The 13,092-nt window shown below is 41.7% G+C and overlaps 1 protein-coding gene across 10 annotated transcripts in view; it reads left to right on the forward strand.

The window, feature by feature from the left end:
- The window catches only part of LOC126237066 (sodium bicarbonate cotransporter 3), a 1,007,081-nt gene that overhangs the window by 531,528 nt on the left and 462,461 nt on the right, over positions 1-13,092 (forward strand). Inside the window, exon 1 of one of the 10 annotated variants that reach the window (XM_049946854.1) lies at positions 1,654-2,317. The exons of the other annotated variants lie outside the window; for them this stretch is intronic. Coding sequence (XP_049802811.1) covers positions 2,230-2,317 — 88 coding nt within the window. The 5' untranslated portion in view covers positions 1,654-2,229. Of the gene's footprint in view, positions 1-1,653; positions 2,318-13,092 lie in introns of those variants that run through there. 10 annotated transcript variants of the gene reach the window in all.

The raw sequence follows: 13,092 nt of genomic DNA on the forward strand, positions 1-13,092 counted from the left end.
GTGGAGAGTGGTCACCAGTCATGAATATGATGTTTAACGTTTGCAGATAAGGCTGAGTTTGAAGAACCTTTTTAAATACCAGCTATTAGTGTACCACATTTAATAGCCGGCCGAAGTAACCGTGCGGTTAAAGGCGCTGCAGTCTGGAACCGCAAGACCGCTACGGTCGCAGGTTCGAATCCTGCCTCGGGCATGGATGTTTGTGATGTCCTTAGGTTAGTTAGGTTTAACTAGTTCTAAGTTCTAGGGGACTAATGACCTCAGCAGTTGAGTCCCATAGTGCTCAGAGCCATTTGAACCAACCACATTTAATATTGGGTGACTTGGATCTGGGAAATAATTATGATGTAATTTAAACAATGAAGGTCGTTCTGAATGGCTACAAAATATAAGAAATTTCGTTAATATTTCTCCCAAGTTGGTAAGTTCATTTTTTTTGTATGAAACATGCTATAAATCCGCTGTAGTTTAGGATGAAGCACAAATTTTTTTTATTATTGAACCATTAGTTCCAAGAAAAACTTTTCTGGTAAACAGAAATTTGTTAACATCGCTTTTTAGACAAGAAGAGAATAGACGCTCTTGAAGTGCTGTGCTAGAGAGTATGCTGAAGAGTAGATGGGTATATCATGTAATTAATGAGTAGGCACTAAACAGAACTGGGGAGAAAAGAAATTTGAGGCTCAACCTGACTAGAAAAAAATGGTTCAAATGGCTCTGAGCACTTGGGACTTAACATCTTAGGTCATCAGTCCCCTAGAACTTAGAACTACTTAAACCTAACCAACCTAAGGACATCACACACGTCCACGCCCGAGGCAGGATTCGAACCTGCGACCGTAGCAGTCCCGCGGTTCCGGATTGCAGCGCCGAGAACCGCACGGCCACCGCGGGCGGCCAACCTGACTAGAAGGGATCGGTTGATAGGACACATTCTGGGACATTAAGGGATCATTAGCTTAGTATTGGAGGGAAGTGTGGGGGATAAAAATCGTAGAGGGTGACCAAGAGATGAGTACAGTAAGCAACTTCAGAAGGATGTAAGTTGCAGTAGTTATTCGGAGATGACGACGACAACGGCAGCAGCAGCAGTTGCGAAATCGTGAACTTATATCTTCCTCATCAGTGGTACTCCCCAAGTCTTTCCCCGAAGTATTTCCGTGTGGTCAGGCCACTCAGTGAAAAGCTGGGCGACAAGAAGTTCTGATTTGGTTAAATAGTACACCAAGCGTTGCACGACTGCTTGCGCATCTTCCAAGTGAATGCGTTACTGTAGAAATTCAGGTCCTTTCATCGAGTATGGCTAGAACACATACACATACACACACACACACACACACACACACACACACACACACAAGCGAGTGCGTGTTGCGTTCTTTCGTCCGTATATCCTGTCTATGAATCCTTAACACGGTTGTGCAACAGAGACGACCTATTGCGTCGCAGCGGTGTTTCCAAACAACGATTGCATTTTCCACGCTAGTGGGCACGAATTCCGCCGCCAACTAGTTGCTAGCGGACGCGTGCAGATCGCACAGGTATAAATAAAACGCCGCGGGACTGCCGCCAGGCGCGAATGCCGCGGGCTGCTGCGTCCCAGCGGCCAGCCCATGGGGACCACCGGTCGGCGCCGCGCCAGTATCTCGCCAGCTGTCGCCTCGAGAGGGTCTCCCGCTGTCGCACGCGTTATCGACAGCGTTCGACACTGCTGCTGACAGTGAACAGCGCCCCACTCTGTCGACGGGAGCCTCTCCTGCTGGGAGGGTCGATAACCTCAGGTGTCGATCAGTACCAGTGGGCACCTCTTTATCTGCTTCGTTTGGTCGCTGCCTGATTCCACGACGTAGGCTGTGTCGCAGAAAAGCACCTAACAAAATTTGTTGCACTGCGTTACCCACATTCTAACATCTGTCTCAAGAATCTTAAAAGAATTTGGAGAGCCATCTAACGAGGAGTGGACTCCACTGCCCCGATAATCCTGTTGCGTTTAATTGCACAATCCACGCTGATACTGCGACTCAGAATACGGGAAACGCAGTGCGAGTTGCTTGTGCAATGTAATGCAATCCACCTGCCACGCTGGTGCCACTGGCAGACAAGCGCCCGTATCTGTGACCCGTGAGGCAGACCCCACGGAGCAGGTTTCTGAGGACTGCCTGGGAGTGGTGTCCTAGTGAAGAGCGGTGATTCGTGACTTGGACGCGTGTCGCCTGCCATCCGACAACCATGAGTCAAGAGGACCCCGACGAGCCGCAGACGATTACTGACGAGTTGGCCGTCCGCCAGGACAAGGACCTCGAGGAAGAGGCGGCAAGTACGTAGCCTGTGGCGCACTGTTCGTTTGTTCTTGGCAGCGCGTGATGACCACACAGCTTTCACGTTCATTATGGTTCCTGACAACACCTTAATTACACATTCCGTCAACTTCATGAGCACAATACAGTGATAGCATTTTACTATTCGAAATATACAAATAAAATATAGTCCTACATTCCTTGGTAACAAATGTTCTGCTGCTAATGTCAAGCAGGTTTTCTCTCTTCTGAGAGACAACCGAAGTGGTTCAGTGACTCTGGATGTCGGGTTGAAATCCCTGTTGTGGTATCTACTTAAGTACGTGCCCTATATTTCTTCAGAAAAGTGTCGTATGATATCTTACCATCCGCGCTCAGTCTCTAATACATCAATGTCTTTTTTTTTTTTTTTTTTTTTTTTTTTTTTTTTTTTTTTTTTTTTTACAGTTTCCTCCTTTTCCACATGCTTCGAGAACAAAACTCTATCTTCCGTTTGCAAACATTCTGCATTAAACGTATGCGTGCGTAACTTGGATGGTACTAATTTATTTCTCACATACTTGTGCGTTATCGAACAAGGAAATGAGTTTCGTAAAAAGTCACTATTCTTTGACAGAACTGTCGATCAAAAAAGCAGGGAATGCCCACAGTTAATCTTCCTCTAATCTGCAGTAACGCATACTGAAGACCAAAATGTTTTGTTTTTTTATGTTTCATCTCGAAAATCCATTGAGTACACAGAAGTAATTCCTGAGCTTTCGGGTGTGCCAATTTAGACAGCGGAGCAGAATCTGAAAAATTTTCGTAAACTATTCTCCAAGCTCTGTTTCCAGAAAGGGCCGCCTTTTTAAAAAAATCTCGAAAGTTGTTCCTCCAGTACGTAATACGTTTAAATAACACAGTTAGATGAAGTGTTGTATACAGAATCGCTAAATCCCGAAGAGGAAGGTCTCTCCTCCATCATTTTCAAAATTGATTTTAAAACCACATACATATTGCTGCTATTTCTGAACTGTTTATTAAATCGTAGGAAATGTGCATACCTTAGACTCCGCACTTCCACGAGATAGACTGCTTAAATGACGACTGTATTTGAAACGTGAATTGAATCGAACCGAGGCTTGTGTAACTAATATCCGAAGCCTTATTTCTTACCACTTAAGATAACCTAAGAGATATACGTAAAAGTAGATCATTTGTTTTACGATCTTGTTAGAAACAGTTCATGCAAGATAAAAAATACAAAAAAATTGAAATTCAGGAATAACCTTTATAGAGTCGAGTATTAGGCCTGCTCACTTTGTCTGCGTCTTTCAGATTTTGCAAGTCTGACTAATGAAACTACCGATGATTATTAATGAACATTAACATAAAAAGTATTCTTTCTTAGTTACGTGTTGCACGGTACAAAACAGCTGTAATACGCTACCGAGTACATCACTCAGAGATTAAACTTGATTCGCATCATCTGGTAATCTTTCCGGTATTTTCATTAATCGCTTCAGGAAAATGTTAGAACGTTTCTTTCGAGAGAGCCAGGTCATTTCCAACCGCCACATTTGCCTCGCTAAAATGGAGATCAAAAGTGGTTCTGATTACTATGGGACTTAACATCTGTGGTCATCAGTCCCCCAGAACTTAGAACTACTTAAACCTAACTCACCTAAGGACGTCATACACATCCATGCCCGAGGCAGGATTCGAACCTGCGACCGTAGCAGTCGCGCGGTTCCGGACTGCGCGCCTAGAACCGCTAGACCACCGCGGCCGGCAAAAATGGAGATCCATCTCGATTAACGTACATTCCTTCCGTAACACGACATGACGGCTAAAAGGAGCCGCAAAACTAGTTTCTTCAGCTGGAGAAAGTACTGTGCGGTGCCATCCTTGATCCGCTACTGTTACTAGTCTGTGAAAACAAATGTTGTGTTTAATGAAGTTCCACTCTTTTTTGAAGACACGACCGGCAAGCGCTTATTGTGCAGAGGATGTTAAAAATGAGCAGGGGTAGAAAATTCTGGGAAAATTATCACTTGGTCGGAACTTCTTTTGTATACCCCCGTTTTGGGCGAAGCCGTTGCAACGCATCCTCATAGGAACGTATTGCAGCGTCTTCGCGTTCTTACTCCCGCTGGAACTATAACAATCAAATATTTCGGAAAGATATCCATTATGTGTCTGCGTAGAGAGCACTATTAGCTCTTACAGTTCATAGTATAAATGTAAGTAATAGGATAATACGGTAGTCGGACGAAACGTAGCAACCACCTAACAGTGTGTTCTGCAGACTTGCGAAACCAAAGTAGCCTGAAACATCCTGGAGATTATATAAACACTGAATATAGTAAATAGGATTTTATAACATTTCTAGTAAAGCATTACAGAACCTCTGACATGTTTTACAGAAGGAAGTATTTGTCTGGATTTTTCGCTTCCTTATGGTGTTCTCCTTACGTCAAAACTTCGTATAGTGGGATATAACATTTTACGTTCTAGCTGTTCGCTTATAAATCCAGGATTACGAGTCTGTGTTACGCATAATCAGTTAGAAGCGTAGAACACACAAATCAAGTGCGCTCTTAGGATCAAGTTAAAATACTCCTCTTTCATTTTTCTTCCGCCGGCAATAATAGGGACGAGCAACTCTTGGCTGCAGAACATTGTTTTCCAGATTTTGGTTGTGTGAAACATTTACACGACGTACTAATAATGAGACGAAAGCAGTGATACAACGTTTACTTTCATTTTAATCAATACACATGATTTTTCCAAGTACAAAATTATTTACAACAGAGATTGACACACCCTGAGGTATGGAGTAACAACAACTGACAACTAAACCTTACGGCGTCCAACGCTTGTCAATCCAAGCATTTGTTGACAGTTAAAATTGATACATTTATTGTTGAACTTACTAATTTTACTTCAGTTAGATCCACTATGAATTAATGTAAACACAGGTTGATCATACGAAACTACAAAGCGTGTGACAGTTAGGTCTGAAATTTTAACATAGCAGTTTTAACAATATGTGGACATCAAATCAAAGTAATTCATCAAATAATTAATGAATTTCCACTATTACCAACACTTACAGCATATTGCAACATTGTATATTTTTTGTATCATGTGTGTTTTCGTCAGCAATTATACGTGAACGGTAAATACGGTAATTTTTACATGTGTGACTAACTGAAGTTCTACGTATCTGACGAAAGAATTTACTTATATTGTAGTCGGTGGGGAAAAATTTCCCAGTAATTAACGTAAATGAAGAAAAATTATGACTATGAATATGAATGTGAATCGGATGGCTTACTGAATACGGCATCAGTCACTTCAAGTTTGTACTACTAGTCTGCCGAATTACAAGGGGCACAGTGTTAAGCCACCCCCCATGAACCATGGACCTTGCCGTTGGTGGGGAGGCTTGCGTGCCTCAGCGATACAGATAGCCGTACCGTAGGTACAACCACAACGGAAGGGTATCTGCTGAGAGGCCAGACAAACGTGTGGTTCCTGAAGAGGGGCAGCAGCCTTTTCAGTAGTTGCAAGGGCAACAGTCTGGATGATTGACTGATCTGGCCTTGTAACAATAACCAAAACGGCCTTGCTGTGCTGGTACTGCGAACGGCTGAAAGCAAGGGGAAACTACGGCCGTAATTTTTCCCGAGGGCATGCAGCTTTACTGTATGATTAAATGATGATGGCGTCCTCTTGGGTAAAATATTCCGGAGGTAAAATAGTCCCCCATTCGGATCTCCGGGCGGGGACTACTCAAGAGGATGTCGTTATCAGGAGAAAGAAAACTGGCGTTCTACGGATCGGAGCGTGGAATGTCAGGTCCCTTAATCGGGCAGGTAGGTTAGAAAATTTGAAAAGAGAAATGGATAGGTTACAGTTAAATATAGTGGGAATTAGTGAAGTTCGGTGGCAGGAGGAACAAGACTTCTGGTCAGGTGACTACAGGGTTATAAACACAAAGTCAAATAGGAGTAATGCAGGAGTAGGTTTAATAATGAATAGGAAAATAGGAACGCGGGTAAGCTACTACAAACAGCTTAGTGAACGCATTATTGTGGCCAAGATAGATACGAAGCCCACACCTACTACAGTAGTACAAGTTTATATGCCAACTAGCTCTGCAGATGACGAAGAAATTGAAGAAATGTATGATGAAATAAAAGAAATTATTCAGATAGTGAAGGGAGACGAAAATTTAATAGTCATGGGTGACTGGAATTCGAGTGTAGGGAAAGGGAGAGAAGGAAACGTAGTAGGTGAATATGGATTGGGGCTAAGAAATGAAAGAGGAAGCCGCCTGGTAGAATTTTGCACAGAGCACAACTTAATCATAGCTAATACTTGGTTTAAGAATCATGAAAGAAGGTTGTATACATGGAAGAACCCTGGAGATACTAAAAGGTATCAGATAGATTATATAATGGTAAGACAGAGATTTAGGAACCAGGTTTTAAATTGTAAGACATTTCCAGGGGCAGATGTGGACTCTGACCACAATCTGTTGGTTATGACCTGTAGATTGAAACTGAAGAAACTGCAAAAAGGTGGGAATTTAAGGAGATGGGACCTGGATAAACTGAAAGAACCAGAGGTTGTACAGAGTTTCAGGGAGAGCATAAGGGAACAATTGACGGGAATGGGGGAAAGAAATACAGTAGAAGAAGAATGGGTAGCTCTGAGGGATGAAGTAGTGAAGGCAGCAGAGGATCAAGTAGGTAAAAAGACGAGGGCTAGTAGAAATCCTTGGGTAACAGAAGAAATATTGAATTTAATTGATGAAAGGAGAAAATATAAAAATTCAGTAAATGAAGCAGGCAAAAAGGAATACAAACGTCTCAAAAATGAGATCGACAGGAAGTGCAAAATGGCTAAGCAGGGATGGCTAGAGGACAAATGTAAGGATGTAGAGGCTTATCTCACTAGGGGTAAGATAGATACTGCCTACAGGAAAATTAAAGAGACCTTTGGAGAGAAGAGAACCACTTGTATGAATATCAAGAGCTCAGATGGCAACCCAGTTCTAAGCAAAGAAGGGAAAGCAGAAAGGTGGAAGGAGTATATAGAGGGTCTATACAAGGGCGATGTACTTGAGGACAATATTATGGAAATGGAAGAGGATGTAGATGAAGATGAAATGGGAGATACGATACTGCGTGAAGAATTTGACAGAGCACTGAAAGACCTGAGTCGAAACAAGGCCCCCGGAGTAGACAACATTCCATTGGAACTACTGACGGCTTTGGGAGAGCCAGCCCTGACGAAACTCTACCATCTGGTAAGCAAGATGTATGAAACAGGCGAAATACCCTCAGACTTCAAGAAGAATATAATAATTCCAATTCCAAAGAAAGCAGGTGTTGACAGATGTGAGAATTACCGGACAATCAGTTTAATAAGCCACAGCTGCAAAGTACTAACACGAATTCTTTACAGACGAATGGAAAAACTAGTAGAAGCCGACCTCGGGGAAGATCAGTTTGGATTCCGTAGAAATACTGGAACACGTGAGGCAATACTGACCTTACGACTTATCTTAGAAGAAAGATTAAGGAAAGGCAAACCTACGTTTCTAGCATTTGTAGACTTAGAGAAAGCTTTTGACAATGTTGACTGGAATACTCTCTTTCAAATTCTAAAGGTGGCAGGGGTAAAATTCAGGGAGCGAAAGGCTATTTACAATTTGTACAGAAACCAGATGGCAGTTATAAGAGTCGAGGGGCATGAAAGGGAAGCAGTGGTTGGGAAGGGAGTAAGACAGGGTTGTAGCCTCTCCCCGATGTTATTTAATCTGTATATTGAGCAAGCAGTAAAGGAAACTAAAGAAAAATTCGGAGTAGGTATTAAAATCCATGGAGAAGAAATAAAAACTTTGAGGTTCGCCGATGACATTGTAATTCTGTCAGAGACAGCAAAGGACTTGGAAGAGCAGTTGAACGGAATGGACAGTGTCTTGAAAGGAGGGTATAAGATGAACATCAACAAAAGCAAAACGAGGATAATGGAATGTAGTCGAATTAAGTCGGGTGATGTTGAAGGTATTAGATTAGGAAATGAGACACTTAAAGTAGTAAAGGAGTTTTGCTATTTGGGGAGTAAAATAACTGATGATGGTCGAAGTAGAGAGGATATAAAATGTAGACTGGCAATGGCAAGGAAAGCGTTTCTGAAGAAGAGAAATTTGTTAACATCGAGTATAGATTTAAGTGTCAGGAAGTCGTTTCTGAAAGTATTTGTATGGAGTGTAGCCATGTATGGAAGTGAAACATGGACGATAAATAGTTTGGACAAGAAGAGAATAGAAGCTTTCGAAATGTGGTGCTACAGAAGAATGCTGAAGATTAGATGGGTAGATCACATAACTAATGAGGAGGTACTGAATAGGATTGGGGAGAAGAGGAGTTTGTGGCACAACTTGACCAGAAGAAGGGATCGGTTGGTAGGACATGTTCTGAGGCATCAAGGGATCACCAATTTAGTATTGGAGGGCAGCGTGGAGGGTAAAAATCGTAGGGGGAGACCAAGAGATGCATACACTAAGCAGATTCAGAAGGATGTAGGTTGCAGTAGGTACTGGGAGATGAAGAAACTTGCACAGGATAGAGTAGCATGGAGAGCTGCATCAAACCAGTCTCAGGACTGAAGACCACAACAACAACAACAGTGTTAAAGTTGAAATCGTCGCCCCACATTTCATGCTTCGAATAGTCAATAATAGATGCTTGTCCTCTTCCCACCAGTAAAGCACCGTATTTGCAGTCACTCGGGTTACAAGAGATTTGGCAATAACAGCTCTGTCATGAGAGTTTTGTTTGTTGAGCTCATGCCACACTGTTTTCGTCGGCGTTGCTATCTAAACGCATGTTAGTCACTCCTGTAAATAGCGATCTCACTGTCGCTAACAACCTTTGCAAATCCTTACTCGTCTATATTGGAATTTTATTAGTTTTCTTTCCCCGACTTCTTTCGGTTGGCTGATTTCTACTATGAACTTTGTGTGCTGTCGCAAATACTAGCTCCTTGAGAAAAAATGAAATCCGGGGAAGTTCGGTCGCCGGGTTACAAGTCTTATTCCCCGCAAGTTTTATTCCACGTGACGCAACATTGGTCGACTTGCGTGTCGGTGATGACAAAATGATGTTGAGGACAACACAACACCCATTCTAAGTGGAGAAAACCACCAAGCCGGATGGGAATCGAAGCCGGGCCCGCTGCACAGTAGGCAAACAGGTTACCACTCAGCTAGATCCCTGAGAGACTCGTCACAACACGGGTGTACCAACCAATCGATATTGACAACTAGCACTCGTTGTTACCCGACTAAGTAAATTGAAGGCCTGGCAAGATTGACGGAACCGAAGTGTTTATGTCTGAGAAACAGATTAACATCGTACTTTGCGATATTCTTGCAAGCGGAGCTCTGTCACACGCTACACGTTTGTAAGCCAATGACCTGCATAACGGTCAAACACTGACGGACGTATTTTTTTGACAATGCTCCTCGCACACTATCACAGTGGCAACAGTCATTCCCAATATAAACTGTATGAATGCATGTTTCGTCTGAATAAAACACTAGTCTCTATAATTTTGCCCCTTCAGTTCTCTCATAAAACTGCACGGTGGTATGCCCTTTTTTGGTCAAATGTTTCAGTGGATCGAAAACAAGACTCCCTATAAACTAAACAAGGGTTTTTGGTCCGAATTTTCATAGACTAACAGAGTGTTGGAAATGGATAAATAGGGTATCAAATTGACCAACCTCGGGTCTAGTTGTGCAGAAAAACATTTAATTGCTTGAAAGCAATTAGGACAATTAAGAATGCTTAGTGATTTGAGGGAAAAGAGAAACATTTATCGAACAGCTGTTGCTGACTATGCAAACGAAGTGTCAAACAATGACAAATCACAGCATAAACTGAAACTTCTCTGCTCGCTCTCGATCTACACACTCAAATTCTGTAACTATCACAGACGTGCAGGAGACCATAGAATTTTTTAAGTTGTATAATACAAAGAGAAAATAAGAAAGAGTAAACGTCAATGTGTTACACGTAAATCACAAAAGGAACACTTAAGATTTGTAGAGGTGGTACTGCGCTTATATTCAGTCACTAGACACACGTACAAATGGAGCTCGATTGAATACCGAATGTCAGGGCGGCTCCTTCGAAATGAACACGGCCGGTTGCCGTACATATCCCGATCCCGTCAGAGTTTTCTGCCACTGATAGCCTAGTCGTCGAAGAAGCATTAAACCTTAAAATTACATAGAGTAAAACATTCCATCTGGAAATAAAGTATTTACACTCCGGAAAAATTCCTCTACATCGCATATGCGATATACAGGGTGTCAAAAACAGTCCGAAAAGCTTGTAAGAGAGCTGCAGGGAGATTGTGCTGAGAAATAATTGTTAAGAAAAAAATTCGAAAACTTTACAGCCTTTTCAGACTGTTTGTGGCCACCCTGTATACATATTACTAAATTAGTCCCCAGCTGCATTTTTCTCTCTGTATGTGAAGACTGACCTCAGGAACTACTTTGAGGATTTCGATATTTTTTTCACTAATACATAAACTGACCCACGAGAAAGGTTTTTATTTACAAACTATTACCGCTACCCAAACAAGTGATCCGGCTGTAGGTAGTTAGACCTGTGAGATGCAGGGACGTATTGCTAGAATAAATTAATTATTTATTTACGTTTTTAAGTTGGATTTACACAACTACCAACTAAAACATTCTAGAATTTCGTTACCAGAATGAAGACTGTGGCCTCAGATTGGTGTTGGGAGCGGCGCAACAAAGAATGTTGACCGACTGAATTTTAGTAACTAGATGTAATTTGCAATTCGCGATTTAGTAGTAGCTCTAGGTTGTATGATTGATTTTTAAAAAATTCAGACTTCTGTTCAGAATTGTTGCAAGTTCCACACATGTAATGAATGAAAATGTATATTGTAAATTAGTATTAAAATCACGCACATTTGCGGATCGGTGCCACATCGAAGTATTGTGTCTTCCATGCTAGAAATGCTATAAAGTAAAACTCATGACACAATGAATAAGGAAATTAAGCATGTGGACTAGATGATTCATAATCAAACATCACTTAGGTAGCTCAAGATATGATAGTATATTAGGAAATCACTACAAATACAGACCCAGATGTCTAAGGCGCTGCAGTCATGGACTGTGCGGCTGGTCCCGGCGGAGGTTCGAGTCCTCCCTCGGGCGTGGGTGTGTGTGTTTGTCCTTAGGATGATTTAGTTTAAGTAGTGTGTACGCTTAGGGACTGATGACCTTAGCAGTTAAGTCCCATAAGATTTCACACACATTTGAACATTTTTGAACAGACCCTGATGGTTACGTTATGGAGGTAGGCAATAGAAAGGAAAGTACGAATAGCCTGGCTTCTCCTAGCTGCTCTCAAAAAATTTGAAGGCTGCACCTTCTTTTATTATACAGATAATATAAATATGAGCATAGACTCTGTGGTCGCAATCTTTATACAAATGTTTCACAAAAAATATCTTCTTAGAAAAGGGGTATTTCACGTCTACACTAAATTACCCTCTTATTTTCTTCCAATCATTCATATTCTCTTGTGATTGATGTATGGTTTGTGTTGATAAAGGCGTGAAGTTTGCTTCGTAGTGCCTTGTAGGCGTACAGCACTTCCACTTACACTAAACTGCACTCGAGGGTTCTGAATCGACCAAATGCCTTGACGACTTGTAATATTCGTGATTTAAAAATCTACGCTAAAACTAGACAATAGCGATTTCGTAACTAAGACACGGCTCGTCTTACTGTGCTAGAGGACGGTCGGCGTTCCTGGTGCCAATTAACATCGGCAAGAGGCCAAAGAGGCGTCTCATGTGGTATGTAGTCTACATCTGTAAGAACAAGCGACAGTGATTGTAGCGGTGGGAACAACCGAATGAAACCACTCGATTCATTCGGTTTGGCTATTTCAGCTGCAGTTTTACGTCTCGGCTAAGTTACTCATTCATTCTTTTGAGTGAAACCAGTCTAGTCCTTTCATTAGTTGATCTGAAGCAGTGGTATGCAGCCGGTGTTCACATACTTCCGGAGCGTAGCCCTATACACATGGGCACGTGAAGGTATCAAAGGGGCTGCACCAAAGTTAAAGTAAGCGTTATACATATTCATTCAAATATCTACTGAATATACTAATTCTTCTTTTCATCATTTAAAATTGCTTAATACTCGTACATTGCTGTGGATTAAATTGTTGCAGATGTAATCAACTAATTAAACTGATGTAATTTTCGAGATACGAAGTTGAGCATGAAAGTTCCCTTAAAGATACATGTGGAAGAAAGAAACATTGCGAAATTTTAGCAACTGTTTGCATTCCGTTTCACTGAGATTGTATGATGATGTCCATTCAATTACAATCATTTGAGTCTAGCTCTTAAACACTTGCCCAGCCATGTATTAGTGCAGAAGATAAATATATCATGCAAAAAATTAATTTACCGACTACATACGTGCAAATCATACTTATACACACAAACCTGTTTGCTTTTTAGCCTTTGAAAGCGTAGGAGGAACAGTGTTTCCCGAGCATGAGGAATTACTAATCACATTCACACATCGATACTTCAGTTTCCCAATTAGATCTATCTTTAGCCACTACTGTAAACAATCTGTAACCATATTCGCAGACCTCTGAATCCCTGGGCCTCAGCGCATTCAGTTCTCAGTTCAGTTTTTCGTCCATGTTTATGAACAGGCATTTACTTA

The sequence above is a fragment of the Schistocerca nitens genome, chromosome 2 (assembly GCF_023898315.1).
Source record: "Schistocerca nitens isolate TAMUIC-IGC-003100 chromosome 2, iqSchNite1.1, whole genome shotgun sequence".
Lineage (NCBI taxonomy): Eukaryota > Metazoa > Arthropoda > Insecta > Orthoptera > Acrididae > Schistocerca > Schistocerca nitens.